This window comes from Talpa europaea, assembly GCF_964194135.1.
Source record: "Talpa europaea genome assembly, chromosome: 9".
Classification (NCBI taxonomy): Eukaryota; Metazoa; Chordata; class Mammalia; order Eulipotyphla; family Talpidae; genus Talpa; species Talpa europaea.
In genome coordinates this window covers 8913231-8936183 of record NC_140076.1, presented here as the reverse complement: position 1 = coordinate 8936183, position 22953 = coordinate 8913231, and the positions used below count along the sequence as shown (strand labels likewise).

Below are 22953 nucleotides of genomic sequence, written 5' to 3'. Positions count from 1 at the left end.
GAAGAGGCTCAGTAAATATTTGCTGAATTTCCTTGCATCTCAGTCCTCATTAGGATGGCATGTGAGTGTTGGTGTGTGGGATGCTGCTCCTGCTTTCCCTGGCAGTGGGTCTTGAATGGCAGCCACAAGGCATGGGCAACGTGACTATCCTTGAGAAACATCTTCTGACTTTCAGTAACACTTTTCAGCCTTCAAAATACATAAATATCACCTGGGTGGTCTTGTTAAAAATGCAGATTCAGGGTGTCCCCGGTGGTGCAGTGGGTTGAGCGCAGCGCTGTGAAGCTGTCTGCAGCCTCTGCAGCTCTGGCCTGTACCCCAGCTCTTGTATAAAAATAAATAAATGTTTTTTTTTAAAAAAAGCACTCATTAAAAAAAGAAAGAAACTTAAAAAAAAAAAAAAAAACGCAGATTCAGATGCAGAGGGTCCAGGGTGAGACCTGAGATTTTGTGTTTCTAACAAACACTCGAGTAATGTCATTGCTGCTGGTCCAGGCACCACACCAAGGGGTTCCTGAGCTGGTCGAGAGAGCTATGGCCTTTCTGGCTCTCCCACCCGCCAGCTGTGTGGCCTGAGGTGGTCTCAGAGCCTCTCTGGGCTCCTTCATCTGGATATTACATAGGCCAACACACACATCCTGACAGCTTACTGTATGCCAGGAAGGCCTGGGCTCTGGAGGGATAAACCCAGGAGGAGGTTTGCCGACTTAGGGGTCTTGAAAGTCCAGTGTTAATATTTAAAGACCCTTTGGATTCTAAAATCACATGGTTCTCTGGCAGAAATAGGATTATCGTATCTTACCCTTCCAGAAAACATTTATCCCCCAGAAACTATGACAGGGATCTCCAATGACCATTGCTCTCAGGATCAGAGAATGTTCAGTCCAGAGAAATTTCACCCAAACTCTCTCTTGCCATTTAACAGGTGGAGGACACTCGAGAAGAGAGACAGAAACTGTTGGGTCCAGAGCAAATACCTGGTTTTGCAGCCCTGATTTTTGTAGGTAGTGCTATCCAACGGAAATAAAAGGGAAGCCCCCCCTTTTAAGTGTCTTTTGACATATTTTATGGTAGCCACATTGAAGAAAAGTATAAGGAAACAGGTGAAGTTAACTTTGATACCCATTAACATCATACGTCAAAAATCTTAGCATTTCAACATGGGCTGAATACAATAAAATTATCAACGAGATACTCTTGCCCTGTCTTATGCACTGACATTGTGCCCAGTGGCAGTGCCCTGACAGCAAAATGCTGCCCGCCACATTTCCGGCACTCAGCAGCCACCTGTGAAGGAGGCTACCATGTTGGAAGACCAGATATCCAACATCCTGTCCTCATCCTAACCAGACACAGACCACCGTGGCATCATTCCCCTGTGACTGGCGATCATTTTTTATAAACACTAGGCCAGACTCAGACTATGAACCTTCCAACTGGGGATGTAGCTTTCTGTGCCCAAGTGGAACAGCAACACCCGGCTGGGAGGAACCTCTCAAAAGCAGCCTAATTGAGCTTGACCTCTAACTGTCCTGCAGACCAGAAGAGGCCCCGGTAGGCTGTTGTGGGTCCCAGGGAGGGCAGGCTGACAGTTGGAAGCCACCTTTCCGCAGTGCTGCTTGTGAAGTGTTTACCCAATGCCAGTTCAGGAAACCTCAGAGATTTTCTTTCCTTTTTCCTCTTGGGGTTTTGCACCAAACAAGTCTGTGCCCAGAGAAGTTGCTCAATTAAAGGAAGATACAATTCAGTTAAAGGGATATACAATCCAGAGTGGAAGTGTCATTTCCAGCTTGCCTGGAGGATGCACCTCCTTAGGTAACATTTGTTACATAAGCAGCACAGGACACACCTCAGATGAATGATGAATGTCTGCCCTACACCCATGTCAGCCAGGAAGCCACCTTGGCTTTCCCTAGGAGAATGATGCTGTGGAATCGAGATCTGTCGCTGCAAAAAGTACTTTTGCCAGCTGACAAGTAGGGCCAGTTCTGGGGTGTTCTACCCCAAGTGCTTTTCTACTGCAGCACAAGCGCAAGAAAAACCAGTTTCAGGGGCACCGCACCTCAGATCATATGATGCAATCTGATATTAGCGTCTCATTGCATCAGTGTTTCTGACGCCTGTGTCCTCTGTGCTGGCAGAAAGCTTTATAATGGAGAAGGAGGAAAAAAGAGAGAGAGAGAGAGAGAGAAAGACCCGCTGGCTGGAATCTAAAGGTACCATCAGTACCGCTCCTAATTGGCCACACAGGATGTTGGGAGGATAAACACCCAACCAAACACCATTGCCCGACAAGCAGCTGCATGTCTTTTCTTGAAGGGGACTTGATGGCATATTTAGGAGAAATTCTTTTCTGGTTGGTTCTATGTATGTTTTCTATCAAAGCAGCCAAGTTTAATCTCCTAAATCTTTCTTAATGCGGGTCTATTAAGAAGAGGCTTTCAAAGGGTGCTTCTATTCCTCGTTTTGACCTTTCTGAAAATCTCTGAAATGTACCAGTTGATTTTTCATTTCCAAAGTTCTTTTGCATAAGTACTCCTGGCTCCCCAGAACACAGACTTTTGACTTTGATCAAATACCTCTGATTTGGGCGCTTGGCTTCTCTGTCTCCCTGTAGCCATTTGTTGCCTCCTCATTTCTGTTTCTTGTTATAATGATTAAGGAATGAATGACACTAATTTCGAATATCTGAGGGCTCTATCTTCAGGAGGTCGCCCGAAGCAGCAGCTTCCTTGTGCAGTACGCCTAAGAGAAAAGGACGCAGGTAAAAACCGCTGGTAGGAGTCCAAAGCGAATCATCCTACCTTAGGAAGGAAAGGGGGGGGGAGGGGAAGCAAGTCTCATTAGAACCCCTTCCAGGGTGAACCACCAAGATCTTCTAGCAAAGATCAGCCCTTGATGGTGCTCACCAGGCTGTGCATGAGCTAGCCCTTGCCTGCTTCTTCAGTTCTAGCCACATGGCTCGTCTCACCCAGCCCTGGAGGACACTTTTCCTCCCGGGGGGCATGTTCCCAAGATCCCTGGACTTTTGGGTACTGTTCCCTCCACCTGCCCTGAACAGTCTCCTAAGCCCTGTCCATTGGGGCAATCGGTCCATCCTGTGAGTTGTCACTTGGCATAGTTTCCCATGGGGATGCCTTCCCTGACCCTGGATGAGGACAAAGTCCCTTCCGTAATGATCCTACTTAGGTGTCACTTTGCAATTTTTACGCAGGAGTTTTCCTTCACACTGACCGCCCCCCCTGCCCCGCCCCCCTTAGGGTCCTTGGATGGCTCTGAAAATGATGGCAACAGAGACAGATGAACTGGACAAAAGCATATAACTTTAATATAAGGTTTATGTGATACTGGAGCCTTTGTAAGGGAAATGAAAATCCAGAGAAATGGACCTGTGTATTTTCAGGGGAGGCTGCCGATGCGTGGACAGCCGTGGAGCACTCGGAGAGGCTGGGCAGAGGCAGGGGCAGTAGACTGGGGGCCTCCAGCAGGGGTTCTTGATTCTCCTTTGTCTTCAAAGAGAAGGATGCGCCTCCCCTCCAGGTGAGCAGAGGGACCTCTCACCTGAGGATTTCATGACCTGCTTTTTAGAGGAGGGGGGAGTGTCAGCGTGACGTTCCTGCTTCTGCCGTTTTTTTCCACGACTCCCTCAGCTCATCGTATTCCATATGCTCGAGATTCAATCTCTTGAGGCCACGTGTCCTGAACCCCATCACTTATCACAGGAACTACCGAATTATCTCTCCTGCTAGAGCGCGCACGTCTTGCTCCCTGGACCCCGGCACCCGCTCCGTGTCGTGCACGCGGAGGGTTCGCTGAACACTTGTCAGAAATGAAAACTGCGCCCGCACGGGCTTCCAGCGCCTCCCTGGCCTCCCAATTAACCACTAATTCACTCATTAATGGGGCAAACCTTTCTGTGCCTCCACCACGTAAGCGCCCTTCGCTGCGTCCCGGGGACCCAACCCCCGGCAAAGGAAACTCGGGTTCCCGCCGCCCGGGGACACCGTCCCCGCCGCGCTCCTCCCGCGTTCCAGCCGCTCCGTGCGGGCGCGTCCCGGCCGGGAGCGCGGGCGAGCCGCTCCCTCCCGGCGTCCTCGGGTGACCCGCCCGCGCGGCCGGCAGGCGCCGCCCGACGTTCCCCGCGGCCTCCCGGGAGGCTCCGCGCGCGGGGCGCGCCGTGGCCGCGCGGCTGCCGGGGGCGCGTGGGGGCGGCGGGGCCCGCGCGGGCCGGGGCGGGGGCGCCGCGGGCGGGGCCGGGGCGGGGCCCGGGGCGCCGCGGGGTCCGCCGGCCGGCAGGGGGCGCGCGCGCCCCGGGCCCCGCGCCGCCCGCCCCCCGCGCGCTCGCTTGCCGCGGGCCGCACATGTGTTTCTGTTTTGTGTTGGAGCGTTTGTTCTGGAAGCCCGTATTTACATCCCGCGGCGCCGCGAGCGGCCGGGCCGTCGTCCGGGCCGGGGAGACCCCGCGGCGCCTGCAGCGGCCGCCCCGCCTCCCGCCCGCCGCGGCTCCGCCCGGCGGGGCCGACCCCGGGCCCCGCGCGACACTTGGCGGGTCCGGGAAAGTTTTTTTTTCTTTCCTTTTTTTTTTTTTTTAAAGGAGAAAAGGTAAAAAAATACAAACCCCGGGGAGGGGGCGGGGGCCGGGGCGGGCGAGGGCCCCGCGCGGCCCACGTGGCGGCGCGGACAGGCGCCCATTGTTCGGAATCAATAAAAACACCCGCGGCGGCGGCCGGGCCGGGCCGCGGCGGCGGGTCGGGCGCGGGCGGCGGGGCGCGGGGCCCCTCAAACTTCTCGTGTCCCCCGTCCGCGCGGGCAGGTGTCCGGGCTCGGGGCCGGCGCCCCCTCCCACCCCGGCGGGGCCGGCACCCCAGGGCCCGGCTGGCGGGCGCCGCGGTCGGGGCTGGGGGCGCGGGGGGGCCCCGGGGACGGAGGGGCCGGCGAGGGGGCGCGGAGACAAAGCAGCAGGTGGGGCGCCGGGGAGGGGCGCGCCCCGAGTGTCCCGGAGCCCCCTCTGTGGAGCGGGGGGCCCGGCGGCGCCCCTCTCCTCCCTCTACTTTCCCGGGGGCCGGGCCGCCGCCGCGACGCGGGCGAGCCCAAGCCAAGCCGGGCCGGGCCGGGCCGGGCCGGGCCGGGCCGGGCCGGGCCGGGCCGGGGTCTCCGCCGCCCCTTCCCGGGGAGTCGGGCCCGGCCGCCCGCGGGGTCCCCGAGGCGCGGCCCGGGAGCGGCGCGGCTTCCTCCCGGCTCGCCCCCTCTCCGCCCACCGCGCGGCCGCCGCTTGGGGCGGGCAGGGGAGGAAGTGGAGGCCGGTGGCGGCGGCTCCCCTCCCCCCGCGCAGTTTATAACCCGTCCATTGTGCGCGCTGCCCCGTGTCTCTCCAGCGACCATGCCCAGGAAGAAGGCGGCGGCGGCGGCCTGGGAGGAGCCGAGCTCGGGCAACGGCACGGCCCGCGCGGGGCCCAGGAAGCGCGGCGGCCCGGCGGGCAGGAAGCGCGAGCGGCCCGAGCGCTGCAGCAGCAGCAGCGGCGGCGGCAGCAGCGGCGACGAGGACGGGCTGGAGCTCGACGGGGCCCCCGGCGGGGGCAAGCGCGCGGCGCGGCCGGCGGCGGCCAAGGCGGGCGGCGCGGCCGTGGTCATCACGGAGCCGGAGCACACCAAGGAGCGCGTCGTGAGTGCGGGCCGGGCCGGGGCGGCCGGGGGCGGCGGGGCCGGCGCAGGCCGCGGCTGAATCATCGCCGCCGCCGCCGCACAACAAAAGGGCGCGGGGCGCGCGCGGGCCGGGGGCGGGCCGGGGGCGCCCGCCGCGGCCTAGCGACCCCGCCGCCGCCCGCCCGCGCGGCCGTTGGCCGTTGGGGCGCGCGCCCCGGGCCGGCGGGGGAGGGGCGGGCGCCCGCCCGCGCGAGGGGTCATGGCCCCGCCCCCGGCGCGCGAGCCGGCGCCCTCCGCGCCCCTCCCCCGCCCCGGGAAGGGAGACTTTGGAAGTTGTGGGGCCGGGGCTGAGGGAGCGCGCGCGGGGCTCGGGGGGCGGCGCGCCGCGCCCTCGCCCGCCCCCGGGCCCCCGCCGCCGCCGGCCGGCCCGGGCGCCGCGGGGGAGGGGGCTGCCGGCGCGCCGCGGGGAGCGGCGGCCGCGCCGGGGCTTTGAGGTTCCCGCCGCCTCGGCTCCGGCGCTCCGGGGAGGCGGGGCCTGGCCGCCGCCGCGCATGCCCCGTGCGACCCTGCGCCGGCTCGCGCCGCCGGGGAGGCGGGGGCGGCCGGCGCCGGGCGGGGCGCGAGGGCGCATGCTCGGGAGGGGCGCCCCTGGAGGTCGAGCCCCCGGCGGAGGGGTGCCGGCGCTTTGTTCGCCGGCGGGAGGCCGCGGCCGCGGGGTGCCCCCGGGGCGGGCTCTGCGTCCCCTCCCGCTCCCCGAGAAGCGCCTCTGTGCCCGGTGGGCGCGCGTCTGCGCCTCGGGGGGCTCTGCTTGCTCAGGCCGTGGCGCACTCGCCCCACGGAGAGTCCATCCCGGAGCCCCGTCTCCACGCCCGAAAGTTTAGTGTGGGACGTTGGCCGAGGAGGGGAGCCGAGCGCCCCACCTTCTCAGAGCCCCAGCGAGAGAGACCTCCCCCTGGGCCGGGCACCCGGGAGGGGTCCTGGCCAGCCGCCTCCCGCCTCCCCCGGGCGCTGGGCAGGACCTCGCCGCCGGCGCGGCTGGTGAATGAGGAAACTGGGGCGCGGAGTTCGCGGGCCTCGCCCTGGATCCCGGGACCGATTTCCACACGCGCAGGCCTCCCGGTGCCGCCTCCACCGCCGCGGAGTGCTTGCACGTGTGCGCGGCCGCCTTCCCGGGGAGGCCCGCGCCAGGTGGGGGGAGCGTGAAGCTGCACCTGCGGAGCGCGGGCCAGCGCAGGAGCTGCTTCCCGGTGACTAGAACCTAATCCTCTGCGGCCCCAGCCCGGGCGGCTCAGGAGGAACTGAGAGGAACGTCCCTGGACGCTGCCTCTTCTCTGTGCTTCTGAGTTCCTAAAAGCAAGACTGTTAGAGCTGCAAGTTGTGCTGTCAGGAAGTAACAGGGTCTCCCCCACGCTGAGGTTCATCCAGACTAGACTCAGGAGGGTGCAGAGGAACGCCAGGCTCCCCACGGGAGGGCCTGCAGTTGGGGCTCTGATGGAAGTGGCACCCGTGGGGTGGGGTGGGTGGTGAGGGTTACTCACAGCAGTTCCTGGCAGTTTATGTCTGTTTTATGTTTACATCTCACGTGTCTTAAATTCTGGGGATCCCGTGCATCCATGTGGATGTCTACCCCTCTCCTCCCCCCCAGCTGTATCAAATAGGCCCTCTATTTGGTCAGCACCCCAGCCCTAGGCCCAGTGCATCCAGGAGACTGAGGGCTCAACAAATGAAGCTTTTTATGGAAGAGCCTCATGGCGCAGGCACACCCCAACTTTTGGTTTTTATTAGCATCTGTTGAGTTTGGTCCAGGGTCAAGGCCTTGTCTTCCCATAGGTGTAGCTGGGCACTGCTCCTGGTCGTGGGGCGACCACCCGGTCCAGGTTTCCACCTTTTAAGCAGATCTGGGGTTCCTGTGTGTTGCCTTAGCTGACAGCAGTCCCTGGCTTATTTCAGAAAGGACTTTGTGAGTTTTGCAGACCTTGCCACTGCCCAGGGCTGCTTGCCCGAGGTGGCTCGTGAACGCAGCTGCCTGTTGTTTGGAACCTTGCTGCTTTCTAAGAGGGCAGCGCTGCAGGTGGGGAACTTGCGGAGGACGGACCCAGACCCTTGTGCTGTTGCGGGGCAGAGGTGCCTCGAGTAAAGGATGCGTGTTTTCATAAACATCCGGTGTCCATCCTGTGTGCCTCGCGCTGACAGGTAGTCGTGTGGGATGAGCTTTTTATGAGTCTCGAGAGTGATTCAGCCCCAGTCCCTGTGAACTAAGCCCTGTAGATAACAGCCAGCAGCTTTGGCCCAGTTCTGGGAAACGAGCGTCCCAGGCGGTCCAGGTCTTTGTGGAGGGTTGCTACAGTTTTGTGGACCCTGAGACAAATCTGTCCAGTCTGAAAGAACCAAATAAATACAGCTGTGAACGGAGCTTGAAGTCTGTTCCAGTTGATAGCCCACAAGGGAATTGTTGCTGCGGCATTTCTCTGAATGGTCTTCCCTCCGCCCCGGCCTCGTCTGCTAAATGGATGCGTGTTAAAAGGTTGACTCTCGGCCTCATAAACATGCTCCACTCTCTTGGGCAATAATTCAAAAATCGCTTTGGACGAGAAACCCCACTTTGTTGATTGCAGAAGCTTTGTTCATTTTCCTGCCAGCACCGTTTATCTGGGCCCAGGTTACATGGCCGGGCTGTTGGGAAGCAGCAAGGTGAAGGGACGTTCACTCATCATTCCTCGGTGAATGATCTCTCGCCTGTCACTGGAGGCTGGACCCACCCCCCCAGAGGGCCTCAGAACCTTCTAGCTCTCAGTCCTCCCTCTAGTTCTCTGGCTGGAACCCCCCCGCATCTGAATCTCTTCCCCCATGGGCCTGTTCCCTGACTGAGAGGGGCGTGGGCTGTGGCTTAAGGGGCCTTTGGGATTCTTTTCCTTGTTGTGGTTTTTTTATGTCTTATAAGGGGAAGGGGAGAGTGAAGGGATAGAGAAGTGGGAGAGGCCTGCAGCAGCAGTTGTGTAGATGGCAGCTCCCCTACCTACCCTGAGGCGCTAAGGCCTCCGTCTTCTTCATGGGAATCCGACCACTCACTGAAGTAGACTCAGTGGGTGAGATTTTCCATTATCACCTTGTCTCAGGGAGGCTGGGATTGGGTACAGATGCTTAGCTGGCCTGATGGGCCAGGTAGCCACACGCCCTTGATCTACTCCCTCAAGTGCTGGCTGGCATCTCTCCTCACAAAGGAAAGCCCGCTCCTCCTGCCCCGGGCACTGCCAGGGCCCGCTGCCAGCAGCACTGGGGAGATGGTGCTGTTCATTGTGTCTCTACGGTGAGCGCAGCGCTTGGGGCCCTGGGTCTGGGCCTGTCTGGGGAGTGGGAAGGGGCGCAGGGCCAGGCTGGCTAAGGCAGCCATCACCCCAGTAGCCGTCCCAGTGCTGGGGCTGAGAGCTCCACCTGTGGTGCTTTAGTCCCTTCCTAGTGGGGGGCAAGTCAGTGCCGTGGGCAAACCCAGAGGTTGCTCCTTCCAGGGCACCTAGATCGAGCCCGCTGGCTGCCGCTCATCTTCCCAAGTGAACCTGTAGAACGTTCCAGTCTGGGCCGCCAGTTAAACAAAGAAGGGGAGATAACCGGGGGAAAGTAGGCTCCTGTTAAAGTAACCTGAGTCTGCCGTCTGGAGGCCTGGACACCCTCCCAGCGAGGTCTTCTTCTAAATAATTTAAATGTGGTGAAGCGAGGCTCCCTCCTGGCTGTTGCTTTCCCTTGGCCTGCGGCCTGCAGATGTATCTGTGGATGGGCCGTCTCCCTTCAGCCACATTAACGTGGGATGTGGACCTGTGCAGCGGGGGCACCCACGGCGCGGGTGGGGTCACTTGCAAAATTCCCTAAGAAGTGGAACTTGTTTCTAGGACTTTCCATCAGGGCAGAGGTTAGAATGGCTCGCTCAGGGGGTGGTTTGGCCTTTTTCTCTTTCAGCCTTCCAAGAACCATTCTGGCCACAGAAGGAAATCTCTATGCTTATAACGTCCTGAGTCCATGGGACGAGAACAGAAGGGGGTGTGACTGAGCTCACTGTTCAGTATTGTACTCTGAAGGGGCGCACTTGGGCATTTCAGAAACACAGCACAGTGCTGAGGACACAGCCGTGATGAGGTGTGGCCAGTGGCCACTGTAAGTGGGCCATATTCCCATGCACACCTTGAGTCTGGCCCAGATGGCATTGAGGTTGAGACAGGGTGAGGATTGAAGTGCCCTGGCTGGGATCCACCTCCTCTCCCTCGAGACCTAGCTCAGGCCACCCAGTCAGATCCACGCACCCCTCCCAGGTCCCCATGATATTCCCTCCCGGTTCCCCATGAAAGGCTGTCGGCACAGCAGCCAGTGTGGAGAGGGCGTGGAGGGGGAAGGGGAAAGCCGACTGGGTCACTGCTGAACAGGGATGGTGGCAGGACCTTGGAGCCCCTGCCGGCTGGAGTCCAGGGTGGGTGGCTGGGCCCTCAGCGGGGACACGAAGACTGTGCCCCAGGCATGGGCACTTGTCATGTGCCTGATTGCGGCTGCAGCCTCCAGCAGATCGTGTGTGAGGCACTTTGCAGAGCGGAGGGAAGAATGTCATTTGGCGTGTTTCTTAGTGCTTTGCAAAAGGTATTTTAAAGAAAAATAAAATGGAAGGATAAAAACAAGCCTGGGCATAGGCTGAGCTGTGGTGGGCAGGTGTGCAGTGACCCGTGCGGTGGGGGTTCCACCAAGCCCCTCTGTCCATTGTGCCATCCACTGCACAGACGCCCTAATAATGAGTTGTTCCCCCAGCTGTCCTTGGACAGACTTAGAAAGCTAGAGGCAGCATTCTAAGCTAATTCTTTTTCCTTCTTTCTCTGTCTCCAGAAACTTGAAGGGTCTAAGTGCAAAGGGCAGCTTTTGATTTTTGGGGCAACCAACTGGGACTTGATCGGTCGAAAAGAAGTGCCTAAACAACAAGGTATGAAAAATGCTTCCTCCGCGTGTAAGGAGCTGTGTTTATCAAATGCTTCTTCCACACTGGGTGTGTGTGGGCCTCAGAGACTGGTGATAGGTGGGTAGTCTCTATTCACATGCCTATTTAGAGAGGCCAAGTGGCTTCCCCACGGCACACAGCCACTCTGGTGATGCAGCGGATTTGAGCCCTGCCCCTGTGAAGGCCTCTCCCTTCACAATTGACCTTTTTAAAACCAAGTTCCATGAAGGTCGAACAGGAAAATGTAAATTGTAACCCCAAATAACCATTGATACCTTTTTTCCATTTTCCTTCTCATGATACTTATTTTCATTAAACCAAAAAGACGGTTTGGTTCTCTGGGGTGTCAAAATGTCCTACATGTTTGTCACATGTCCGATGTCAAAGCAGTGGACCTTTCAGAAAAGCCCACATCTCTTTGCAAATTGACAGTTGTTCCAGGTCACGGTCAGAAGTAGGGGAGCTGAGAAGTCCTAGGAAGTAACGTCCAGGCCCCAAATGCTTTCAGAACCTCCGTGTCTCTCCTCAGGAGAATACCGCCCATCCCAGAGAGAGCGCCTGGCACAGCGCCACATTTTATGGCTTCTTGATTTCCTTTGGAAAGATTCCCAAAGTCCTTCCCATCATGGCCCAGTGAACAAATATTTGCACACTGACACTCCCTGGTGCCTCGAGATGGCAGGGAACCATCTTATTCCATGACAGCAGCAGGCGTGTCAGCGGAGCTAGAAGTGGAAACTGGGCCTTCCTGTCAAGGGAAATGCCCAGCCTTCAAGACCCGCCATTGGGCCCAGGGCTCCACAGTCAGGGCTTCCACAGCCAGGGTGCCAGCACCTGCGGGCGTAGGGCTGGCTGGGGCCGCTCCATTAGGGGACTCTGTCCGCTGGCTCCCTACCCCTCAAAGGTGGTGGGGAAGGTAGGGCACCAGCTCTGCTCTCAGGCAGAGCTGAGCAAATTCTGCCCTGACTGCCCTCATTTGAAGTCTTCTTTATTGTCTGCCCGTTTCCAACTTCCCCATTCCTCCCCACCCCACAAGACACACGAGGAGGATTTTTCTCCCCACTGGTGCCTCCACCTGGAGGCTGCCCTCCCTCCCCAAGGCCCTGGTGCTCAGCGCCTCTCAAGCACCGCACCTCACCCGCTGTGGCCTGGGCGAGCGCAGGGCTCAGGCCTGCTCTCCTCCAGCCTGGCGGCCCCGGGGACCCAACATGTGCAGAGCTGCCCAGGGAAGGCCCTGGCCTGGCCGAGCTTCTGTCCACTGGGAGGCAGAGCCACTGGGCCTGGCAGGCGCTGGGATGGGTCACAGGGCTGATGTCCCCAGCTGTGCCCTCTTTTGTTTTTGCCTTCATGGTAAACAGACCCTACTAGGACCTATGCAGGCTGTTTGGTTTGCTTTCTTCCCCAGGAAATGACTGCTTTTCCCTCCACCTCTTGGTGGTGAGGAGTGTGTTCAGGTGAAGCTTGGCTGTCACTGTGTGACATTACGACTTGTGGTCACGATGCTTCATGGGGCGGGGGTAATTCCACTCACCCGACATACCTAAAGGATAAGACACATGGCGCCCTCTGCTGGTGGGCGTCCCCAGGTGGGGTGGACCTTGAGCAGTTTCCCACTGGAGCTGGCAGGGCTGGGAGTCAGCTCGTGTGGAGATCAACTGCGCATGATCGATTGGGCAGCGGCCAGCATCTCATAGCAGGCCCTGCGGGCTGAGAAACACTCGCTCTGTCGTCGAGAAACCTGCTTTGAAAATCTTAAGTGAGAAATTTGCCATGCCCAGTCGACTGATAGGGTGGCATGGGATCTTGAAGGCGGCAGCTGTAGCTTTCCTCCCACACGCCTTCTTAACATCACTGGGTGCTAACTGTGCTGGGCAGTTGTGAGGCCCTAAGCTAAAGATGCAGGCTTCAAAGGCCCAGCTCTGATGCTCCAGCTCTGACGTACGGTGCTGTGAGGACTCCCTGGGTGCAGTGGCCAGGAGGACACAAGTTAACGGGGGAACGCAGGCAAGGAGGACTTCCCAGAGGAGGGGGTCCTTGACCGGAGAGTTGAAGAATAAGCAGGGGCCAGGCAAGGGTATTCTGGGGGAGCAAATAAATGGCCAAAGACAAGGGCCCATGACCTGGGCAACAATGGGACCCTGAGAAAGAGGCAGCAAAGTGGCTGGAAATGGGCCAGAGAGGTGAGGGCAGAGGGCCAGTGGCTCTGGAGGATGGTGAGGAGACCTCAGAATGGGGTGCGCAGAGAGGAGGCGGATGGGGCAGATACTGGGTCTGTTGCCAGCATTCCCGGCCTGGACCCTTCTTCCTTTGGGCCGCTTGCCTGTAGGCATGCTCAGTACTCGTGGGTCCGAGGTCCTCCTGGGTCAGGGCCAGAGATGGAGGTGGAACCACGTCGGTGTCCAGATGGCCACTGACTAGTTCTGTGCCAGCTCTGGGGGCAGTTTCTGAGCTGCGATTTTCTCTGGCAGCCTCCTGGCGCCGGGAGAAGAGGCACCCCCAGGACTTCTGTGGCTGCATCACCGCGTAGTGATCCCTTTGGGGCAGTGAGATTTTGGGGGTGCGGTGTGCTTCACCTGCCATCACTGGTCTGTGGGTGTTTGATTTGCATTCTTACTCTCTTTGCAGCTGCTTACCGCAATCTTGGTCAGAATTTGTGGGGGCCTCACAGGTATGGGTGCCTGTCGGGGGTCCGGGTGCGGACAGTGGTTTCGGGTTCGTGTGCTGCCCACAGCCTCCTCATCACCACAGAAGGGAAGCTGTGGAGCTGGGGTAAGTACCGCTCTCTGGCCAAGATGCTCGGTGACACTTGGAGCTGGTCCCAGGGCTGACTTCCTCTTCAAGAAGATGAGGCTGCACCCCGAGGAGGCAGTGCTCCCTGAGATTTGCAGCCCAGTTTCTTCCCAACATCCAGCTCGCTTCATCTGTAACCTGCATATAAATCACCTTCTCCCCCTTCCCTGCCTTTTCTTGTCTGTGTGTGGCTCCCTGACACTTGATTCCTCTTACAGAAAAGTAACCTCATGCTGGACATTCTGGCTGAATCTGGACCTGATATCCAGGTGCCTGGAACTGAATTCCTATTTTAGGTTTAGGCGTGCTGTCCCCCCATCAGAGTCCCCTTCCTTCTTGGCACCCCGGTGTGACGTAAGGCCTCTGTTCTTGCCGCTTCAAATGCCACGGGCTTTTACCAGGGCAGCATGGTGACGTCAGCCCTGCATCTGCAGCCCGGTTCCTGGGCATCGCAGGCTCTGGGTTCTGTGGTTCATTGCCTGTTCTGTCCGTTTCTTACAGTTTCCCAGAGAGTTGAGTTTACTTTTTCTGAGTTGATTGACTTTTTTCTCTTCTGCTGGGTTTCTGCCCTGGGGACTCAGGAGGCCCCCCCCATCCCTACCTTTGTAGTCCCCTGCAACAGGGCTTCCAGACATGGCCTCCCGGCCCTGTTCCCGATCATCAGCATGGGCATTGGCGAAGGCGCCGTTTATCCCCAAGCCCTTCTGGTAGCTCCTGGACTCTCCCCCAGCTGGGCAGCTTGGCATCTGTCCCCGCCCTTTGTTCTGGTCCTTTGGCTAGCTCTTAGTCCATATGACTGCGTTTTTATTTCGGTCTGTTTGAACCATTTTTTGCAGTTTCACGAGCTGCTCTACCAAAGTCCAAATATATTAACATCTGTTGTCTTCTCTGCACTCTGCTAATTTTGTAATTCCGTTGAAAAAAGCTAACAACTGTGTCTGGCCCAAATTTATACTTTATAGTCTCTTGATGACATGCTGACATTGCCATGAATTTCATTTTCCCCCGGTTGGCATAGAGGTGTGTCCCTCCCCCCAAACACCCCTCCTACTAATGTTCCAACGCTGAACAGGCATTCTGTGTCAGCTTCTGAGCTTCAAATATCTTATTTCTGATCTCTTTACTGGGTTTCACTTACGTGGTACTTCTAAAAATGTCCCCTGGGCTGACCCCACGGGCAGGGAGTGATTCTGAAGCCTTTGTGTCTGACCGGGCCCTGTGGCAGATGAACGCCCATGGGCAGACCTGGTGCTAGAGGGGTGCTGTGCTGGCAGGCATGTCACAAAGACACTCTTGGCCACTCTGAACGGCGGGGGCATTGTCCTGTCTGTAGCAGGAGTGTGTGGAGGGGCCTGCACTGCCGGCCAGTCAGGCCTCGAATGCGCTGAGACCCCACTTAGCACTGCCCTACGTTGTGAGTGCCGTTCCTAGGGGGTTGGGGCAGCTTCTGTTAGAAGCTGTGCCTGCCTCCTGCCAGTGTGCAGTAGCCATGGCCACCTCCAAGGACAGGTGCCCTGTGTCCCAGAGGCCCATTCCTTCCTGGCCTTCTCAAGGCCTCTCCCTGAGGCCTGATGCTTGTTCTGGTGCCACTCTCCACATTCTTTGGCCCAAAAGGTGAAAGCTTTCGCTTGGGGAAGGGGATGAAATGTCCCCAGAAGTTGCCCTGACCCTCTGGCCCCATAAAATTGCCTAAAATCTGCAGATGTTAGATTGTAGGTGAGGCTCTTCGCTAGAAGGGGGACCTGTTAAAGGCCATTGAGTTGTTCTGTTTCGGAACTCGTGTAGCCTATGGTGAAATCTAGGTGTGGTTTTGGGGAGTGCGGCCTCCTCAGCCCACCCTACTCTCCATGCCTGCTCAGGCGCGGAAGAGCTTTGCCAGGGCGGTCTGCCGTGTGCTCGCTGGGTGTGTGTGGCTCGGGGTCCCGTGAGGCTGGAGCGTAGGCGGTGGGTGGCACTGCTGTGTGAGTGCGGCTCAGTGGGCAGAGAAAGGAGAGGGGTGATGGCAGGTGCCAAATGGTCCACGATAGACACCCAGAGCACTGAGGTAATTAAACTCTTGTGAGGCAGGTGTCGAAAATGGTTACTGTCTTAAAATACCTCGGAGCGAAGGGAGTGAGGGAATCGTCTGGCAGGTGCTGAGAAGTGAGAGCAGAGCAGTGAGTTTCCACCTGTGCACCGTCCGGCGGCTCGGTGTCCCCCTGGTGGCAGAAGCTGCAGAAAGTGCTGCTGGCCCAGAAAAGAGGGCCAGGGCAGGTGAAGTGGGCAGTGCCTGCGCAGTGGGCTTGGCCCGGCGCCTGACACCTTGCCCTGGTGCGGCTGGGCAGGCCTCCAGAGCCTGCTGAGAACTTGGAAGCCTGAGCTGTCGCCCTGGGGAACACCTGCCTGCAGACCCATACCTTCCCCAGGCAGGGTGCCCCTACTGCCCCAAAGCTGCTCTGGCCACCTCTCTCTGTCCCACTGTTTCTTGCTTTTGATTTGCAGGTCGAAACGAGAAGGGACAGCTTGGTCACGGCGACACCAAGAGAGTGGAAGCCCCCAAGCCCATTGAGGGGCTCAGCCACGAGGTGATTGTGTCTGCCGCCTGTGGGCGGAACCACACTCTGGCCTTGACAGGTAAGGAATGGCTGGTATGTCCACATTTGGCCAGGGGGTGGGGTGGGCTGGCACCCCGTAACTAGGTCACCTCAGGAGGGATGTCTCTGAGAGCCCAGTGGGTGCTGCTGAGGCGCCTTATCCTGGCCAGGGAGCAGGTTGGGCTTGTGTGCGGTTTGTGCCGTGAAGTAGCTTTGCTTCCAGTTTTCCGCTGCCCCTCTTGCATCCTTCCTGGCAAAGAAGCTGTTTTTATTTTGGTGTCTTTAATTCCTAATCTCAGTATTATCTTCCTGTGTGATTTTGTTCTTTTCCTTCCAGAAACGGGCTCTGTGTTTGCGTTTGGAGAGAACAAGATGGGGCAGCTGGGCCTCGGCAATCAGACAGATGCCGTCCCGAGCCCCGCGCAGGTACCTGGTGCCCTGCTCTGGCTTGAGCCTCCTTCCTCTTTGCTTTCCTGTTGTGTTTTCTGGACTGAGCCTGTACTGCTCACTGTCTTGAGTTAGTCCTTGTGAAAAAGCCTCGATGCTGTCAATGGAGCACGTTGTGTGTGTGGTCACAGTTGGAGACTATCCTGAAAGTTTCTGACTGAATTAAGTTGTTAGGGAGGCCTTCTTTTAAACCTGTTCTATCCCATAGGAAGTGAGAAGTGTTATGGATGTGATTTGTCTTTGCAAATTCTTCAAGTGTTGACTTTGTATGAAATCACCTGCCAGGTGCTTTGAACACAAATCAGAGTTAGATAGACCCTGGAGTTCCTGAGAGCAGGGTGGGAGTTATCCCTACATGAGGAGCCACAAACAGAGCAGAGGGTGGCAGAAACCTGCAAGTAATTAGGTAATGGGGGGCGGTGCTGGGTCCCTTGGTCCTAAAGGAGACGGGGTTGAGGGCCTACTGCCAGCCGCATGCTCGCCGGACCTGTGTTGGCAGCAGGAGGGAGGCCTGGTTGCGTGCATTGGCAGGTTTTCTCAGCACTGAGGTTTGTTTCCAAATCTCATGTTCAGTTACGTGAGAAGGGCCTTTTCTGTCTTCCCGCTAACTTCCTAATTTTGAACTGTTTTATTTCTTGTTCACACCTCCCATTAAGACCAATTAGTCAGGCATCTCTACAGCAGTACAGGAGACTATAAAACAGTTTACTCTGCTATTTGGCAGTGACACTTACAAAAGCTTTTCTTCTGAAGGTGGGGCTAACATCAGCATTCATGAGTAAAGTGAGATTTGTCTAGTTTGTTTTCTTTCGCCCTAGGGCCCATGCCCGTCAAGTGGTCAGTGTCTGCTGGGCCCTAGCTAGCGTGGTGGTAGTCAGTGAAGACAGCTGCGACACCAAGAGCTTACCTGCCCTTGCGCTCCGCTTGGTACTGGAAGCCTGGGGTCCCAGGGCTGTGTCTTTACTGTATTCTGAGTTTTTGCCCTCAGAATCGTTGAGTCAGAGATTTCCTTTCTAACCTAGTAATTGTTTCACACTAATCTACAGGGAGGCAGAGACTTTCTATCAATCTTTTTAAAACGTCTGAAAGTCTGCTGTTTTTTCTTTTCAGATAATGTACAACGGCCAGCCAATTACCAAAATGGCCTGCGGGGCTGAATTCAGTATGATAATGGACTGCAAGGGGAACCTCTACTCCTTTGGGTGCCCTGAATATGGTCAGCTGGGTATGGAAATAGACTTTTTAAAAGCTCTGTGATCTTAACTGTGTGTTTAGAACCAGGAGTCAGTGTGGGGCCGCAGGCCTGAGAAGGGGGCCGGGGCTGATGGCAGGTACAGTGCTGGGGCCGCTGAGGGGGCCTCAGGGCCCAAGTCTGACAAAAGGGTCTTTCCTGATTTGGGAATTTATATAAAAGGATTTTAAAGTTAGCAAAAAATCAAACTATCTCCATTCACTTTGGCATTGGAGGACTTGCCGTCACTGGGGAGCTGCCGCGGCTCCTTCCCTGCCCCCACGCGGCCATCTGGGTGCAGACCAGCAGCGCCCGCGTAGGAAGGGAAAAGCCCCAAGGCCCTTCTCAGCCAGTGGAAAATGTCTCCCGATCAGATTTTACAAGGTCTCCATTTTCTTTTCCCATCTGACACCGAAGTGGTTTTTTCCTTCCTGGCGCCTGCCCACCAGCCAGCCCCTCTCGGGAGGCGGCGGCGCGGGGGCGCCCTCTGCTGGCGCGCGCGCCCGGATCCGGCCCCCGCATCTGGGCGGCGCGTCACGGGCGCAGATGGCGGCTGTATAAATAGCCGGGCACCTCCGGCCGGCCCGCGGGCGACGGTGACTCGGAGGCTAAATATACCTCCAGTCAGGAGCGAGCAAGGGAGAGCGGCCCCTTACGTGCGTGTGGCGCTGGTTGCCAGGGAGTTGCCAGACTGTTGCGGAAACCGTTGCCATAGCCACGGGCCAGGCCTCCCGGCCCCCCCGGCGGAAGTGCGTGCTGGCCCTTCCGGAGCAGCCGCGCCCCCAGCGCCCCCCGAGCTGCCGCCTCGGCCTCCCCGGGGGCGGCGAGCTTCCAGGTGCTCGCGGGCGCCGGCGCGGCTGCACCCCGCTCGCCGTTTAAGCACTTGCAGTTTGGTTTGCTTTTTCTCCAGTGTGGAGCAGCTGTTCCTGCCAGCTTGTCTTAAGACCTGCCTCAGCCTCGTCTACATCCAGAGACCCTTCAGCTTGGGGCGTGAATTGGGGGGGGGGGTGGGGGGAGGAGGGTCACGGCAGGGGGCAGCACCCCTCCCCCTGCTCCCGGCCCTCTGGGCCAGGCAGGGAGGGGGTGTGCTCTTTGAGTCTATGCTGCAGCAGCATTTAGGCGCTGTGAGTCATAAAAACGCAGGTCTGAGGTTGTGTTGCACTTTTCTGGGCCCATCCAGGGGCTCCTTGAGGCCCCCCAGGCAGGACGCAGACCCTCCTTTGATCAGTTGCTCGCGTGTAAGAAGTGCCTATACATGGTGACCCTGTTGGAACACAGACATTTGAATTTTGACAAGATATTTTTTGTATAGACCACCATGGGTGTTTGTCATCCTGTTTGTTTTTTAAAATAACTGGCTTCTACCCCCACCCTTGGTGTCCTGGCTCGTTGTGGGGTGGGCTCAGATTGGAGAGTGCTGCCTGGTGGATAGATTCCTGCCAGGCCTCATGGGCCTGGGGGCTCCCGTGCCGCTGCTGACCTGTGCCTTTGGTGGCTCTAGGACACAACTCGGATGGGAAGTTCATCGCCCGGGCACAGCGCATCGAGTATGACTGTGAGCTGGTGCCTCGGCGAGTGGCCATCTTCATCGAGAAGACAAAGGATGGGCAGATCCTGCCAGTCCCCAACGTGGTCGTGCGTGATGTGGCCTGTGGTGCTAACCACACGGTAAATGTGGGGACTCCTGACCTCTGCCCGCCTCCTGGGCCTCGCCTTACCCGGCTGGTGGGGGGCAGCAGGCTCCAGCGCCATAACCCTTGGCTTCCTCAGGAGTGGGCCCCGAGCCCCACTGAGTTGGCAGCCAGGCAGGGTTCTCAGGGTCACGGCTCTCTCCACGTAGCCAAGCGGACGGGCGAGTGGGGTCAGGATCACGTGGTGTCTGCTTCTGGCTTTTGTCCGGCACCATCATGGCGTCTCTCCAGGCAGAGACTCCATCCCATGCCAGGGGCTGAGTCACTCTTCACTGTTGATGTGGTTTCCTGAAAGGTCCCTTTCGATAAACAGCAGGACTCGAGCCGCTGTGTCTCCACTGGGGCATGCCCACATGTGCTGTGCCCTGAGAACAGTCGCACCAACCTGGGCTCACTTCTTGGTCCCAAGGACGATGGGCTGATGTGCGGCCCCACTCAGGCCGCCTGTTGACCTGGACTAGGACAGTGTGGTCAGGGGAGCGGTCAGGTGCTGCTTAGGACCCCCAGGCCGGTTGTTGACATCGGTTGTGCAGTCTCATGGTTCGTGTGTGAAACATCAAAGATGCCGAACAGATGTTCAGTTGTGGCAGCCACCAGCTGGAGGTGACCTGGGTCAGCCGAGCCTTCCAACCAGGCAGGCCTCCAGCCTTCCTGGGCCCCGTCAGTGTAGCTTGGGGCGAGGGAACGCTTTGCTCAGGTCTCTGGGCACATGATTCTCATTGGAGGGTCTTTTTTTTTTAATAGACTTTTTTGCATTTGTTTTATGCTGAATTTATTCCTGGCCATGTTTCTGTTTCTTTTGTGTATCTCCTCCCCTGGTTTAGGGACTCTGCTCTTCTCCAGTGAGGACCCCCTGTGTGCAGGGAGCGTGAGCAGGGTTTGGTGTTTGGCCTGATACTTCCACTCACTCCACCCGTGTACCTCGGGAGGGACGCACGTTGCCCCTGCACCGGGGCGTCCTGCAGACATGCCCTTGTTGGCCCTGAGCTCTTGCGTGTGTGCCTTTGGGTGAACTTGAAGGTTTTGAATTTTTCTGGGTCAAGTGAATAGCGAACCTTGTTAAGTGGCCACCTAGGGCCCCCGACAGGAGGCACAGCTCTTGCTTCTGATGAAGGAAGGGCCCAGGCATGACTTAAATGAACTAGTAGGGATAGAAGGTGGCATCCCTGGCGGCCTGTGTCATCTCCCAGGCTCCTGCCGTGTGTCTCGTGGGACCCAGTCGTCAGGCCTGTCCCAGCACTGTGTTCTGTCCCCACAGCTGGTCCTGGACTCCCAGAAACGTGTCTTCTCCTGGGGCTTCGGGGGCTATGGCCGGCTGGGCCACGCCGAGCAGAAGGACGAGATGGTACCCCGCCTGGTGAAGCTGTTCGACTTCCCAGGGCGCGGGGCATCGCAGATCTACGCTGGCTACACCTGCTCCTTTGCCGTCAGCGAAGTGGGTTAGTGTTCTCCCGTCCGGCCTTGGGAGAAAGGTATCCCTGGTGGGTGCCTGCTCACGATAGATAGCCCCCGGGATCTTGCTCCTGTGCCAAGACTAGGGCCTGGATTTGGCTGACTCCCCAGGCACCTCCTGGAAAGAGACCTGCACAGTGGGCTCGTCCTGCCTTCGTCGTCCATGATGCCGGAGGTGGAGCCAGCTCTTGAGGTGTCTGGTCACAGTGGGAACGTTTGTCTTTCCTAGGGGGTCTGTTTTTCTGGGGGGCCACCAACACATCCCGTGAATCTACCATGTACCCGAAGGCTGTCCAGGACCTCTGCGGTTGGAGAATCCGGAGCCTGGCTTGTGGGTATGTGGCTGAGACTTGGGGGTCAGGAGGGGCTGGTGGGCCCAGGAAGGCTTTTGTTCTTGGACACTCACGCTGTTGGTTCAAGTCCATACGCAGGCGGGAGCAGACACAGGGGAGAGACACTGTCTTTAAGTCAGTGATTTTCAATTTATATGAGGCCACCTATTGAGGTCTAGTACTTTCTGGGCAAGGAATTTGATTGTTAATTAGCTGCCTGGTTGTGGACGGGAGTGGGGCTTTAATCCGAATTTTTAGCCCTACCCCCTTTGGGAGGAACTTGTGTTCATCCTGGGATGGTCTTCTCCCAATGTGTGTTGACCTCAGGACCCCTAGATCCTAGTGGGTATGTGTGTGTGTGGGGGGGGGTGGGTCCTGGCCCTGCTGTGTTATTTGGAAATGAGAGCATCGAGGAGCCTGTAGTGGGATGTAGTTGACTTTAATAGCCAGTAAGTGGCTCTATGCTCCTTAGCAGGGAGCCCAGGTCATGAGGGGGGACAGGGCTGGGGCTGCTGGCCGTGGCCATGACCATTTGCCTGTTCGCAGGAAGAGCAGCATCATCGTGGCTGCAGATGAGAGCACCATCAGCTGGGGCCCATCACCCACCTTCGGGGAGCTGGTAAGCCTGCTCAGTGCGGAGAGGGTGGAACCCCACCGAACCCTCAGGGCCTGCCTCCTAGAAATACGCCCAAGGAAGATAGGGCCCCACCAGTGTCCTCCCACTCACCCCCGTTGCATTAAAGACCTATGTGCCTTAATCTTGAGTCACGTCAGCTTTCAAAGATAACTCTGTGCCCATCACGTGATGTGTGAGTCCTCTGTCCACGTTGCAAAATAAAGTTGCCCAGTTCAGATTCCCTGTTTTGCATCTGTAGACCATGATGGGAAAGGGGCTGTGTGTCCCTCCTCCCGGCTCCGCGGGGTTGAAGCAGGAACAGCCTGTCCCATGATACCATGTGGCCCGCGCTGAGGGTGCCAGAATCTTCCTCGCTCTTCTTGGCCCCGTCTGGTAGACGGTGTTCCCTCTGCTCCAGACTGGGGGAAGGGCTGTTGTCCCTTCTCAGCCTGCAGCACGGTGACCCTGCCTCCGCTTGCTTCCCAGGGTTATGGGGACCACAAGCCCAAGTCTTCCACCGCAGCCCAAGAGGTGAAGACGCTGGACGGCGTGTTCACGGAGCAGGTGAGCGGGGCTCTGGCCTGTGCCAGCCTCCTGAGCAGCTTTTCTGCCACCTCGTGCTGGACTTCTGGTAGGGGAGGTGGCAGGAGCAGGTGCTGAGGCGTGTGCAGGCGGGGCCCCACCCTGAGTGACCCTGGCCACTGAGTCCAGCCACGTGGGTTTACGTGTCGAGCGCCTTGCTCACACCTGCCTTGCAGGGCCTGCACACCACTAGGCCGCTAGGTGGGGTCCCTGCTGCTCCATCTACCAGGCTGCCAGCCCATCTGTGGTGGTGCAGACGGGGGTGGGTGCCCTCTGGCAGGCACCCACTGACCCTGTGGGGGAATCAGGGAACAGGCACCCCGCCCACCCCGCTACAGTGTGGGAGCTGGTGCGCTGGGCCTCCTTCCGTCTCTGCTCCCTGTGGCAGCCTGTGCGGGGCACATGGAGACCAGTGGTCTCAGTGAGGGGCTGAATACGCTTTGTAGGTCGGCCCCGTGCACACTCCACATTGGGCCAAAGCAGCAGTGCGCCCTGCATACCAGCACTGGTTTGTTTCCCCAGGTTGCCATGGGCTACTCGCACTCCTTGGTGATAGCGAGAGATGAGAGTGAGACCGAGAAGGAGAAGATCAAGAAACTGCCAGAGTATAACCCCCGAACCCTCTGA

General features: G+C 58.2%; 1 protein-coding gene across 1 annotated transcript; it reads left to right on the top strand.

The window, feature by feature from the left end:
* Positions 1-5380: 5380 nt before the first annotated feature.
* RCC2 (regulator of chromosome condensation 2) lies at positions 5381-22953 on the top strand (the record flags this gene model as incomplete). The annotated part of the gene is made up of 12 exons (XM_084242127.1): positions 5381-5662; positions 10504-10597; positions 13238-13381; positions 15884-16015; positions 16313-16401; positions 17533-17647; positions 19155-19321; positions 20603-20783; positions 21026-21131; positions 21675-21747; positions 22231-22308; positions 22849-22953. The coding sequence occupies 12 exons, from the start codon at positions 5381-5383 to the stop codon at positions 22951-22953; spliced, it is 1566 nt and encodes a 521-aa protein (XP_084098253.1).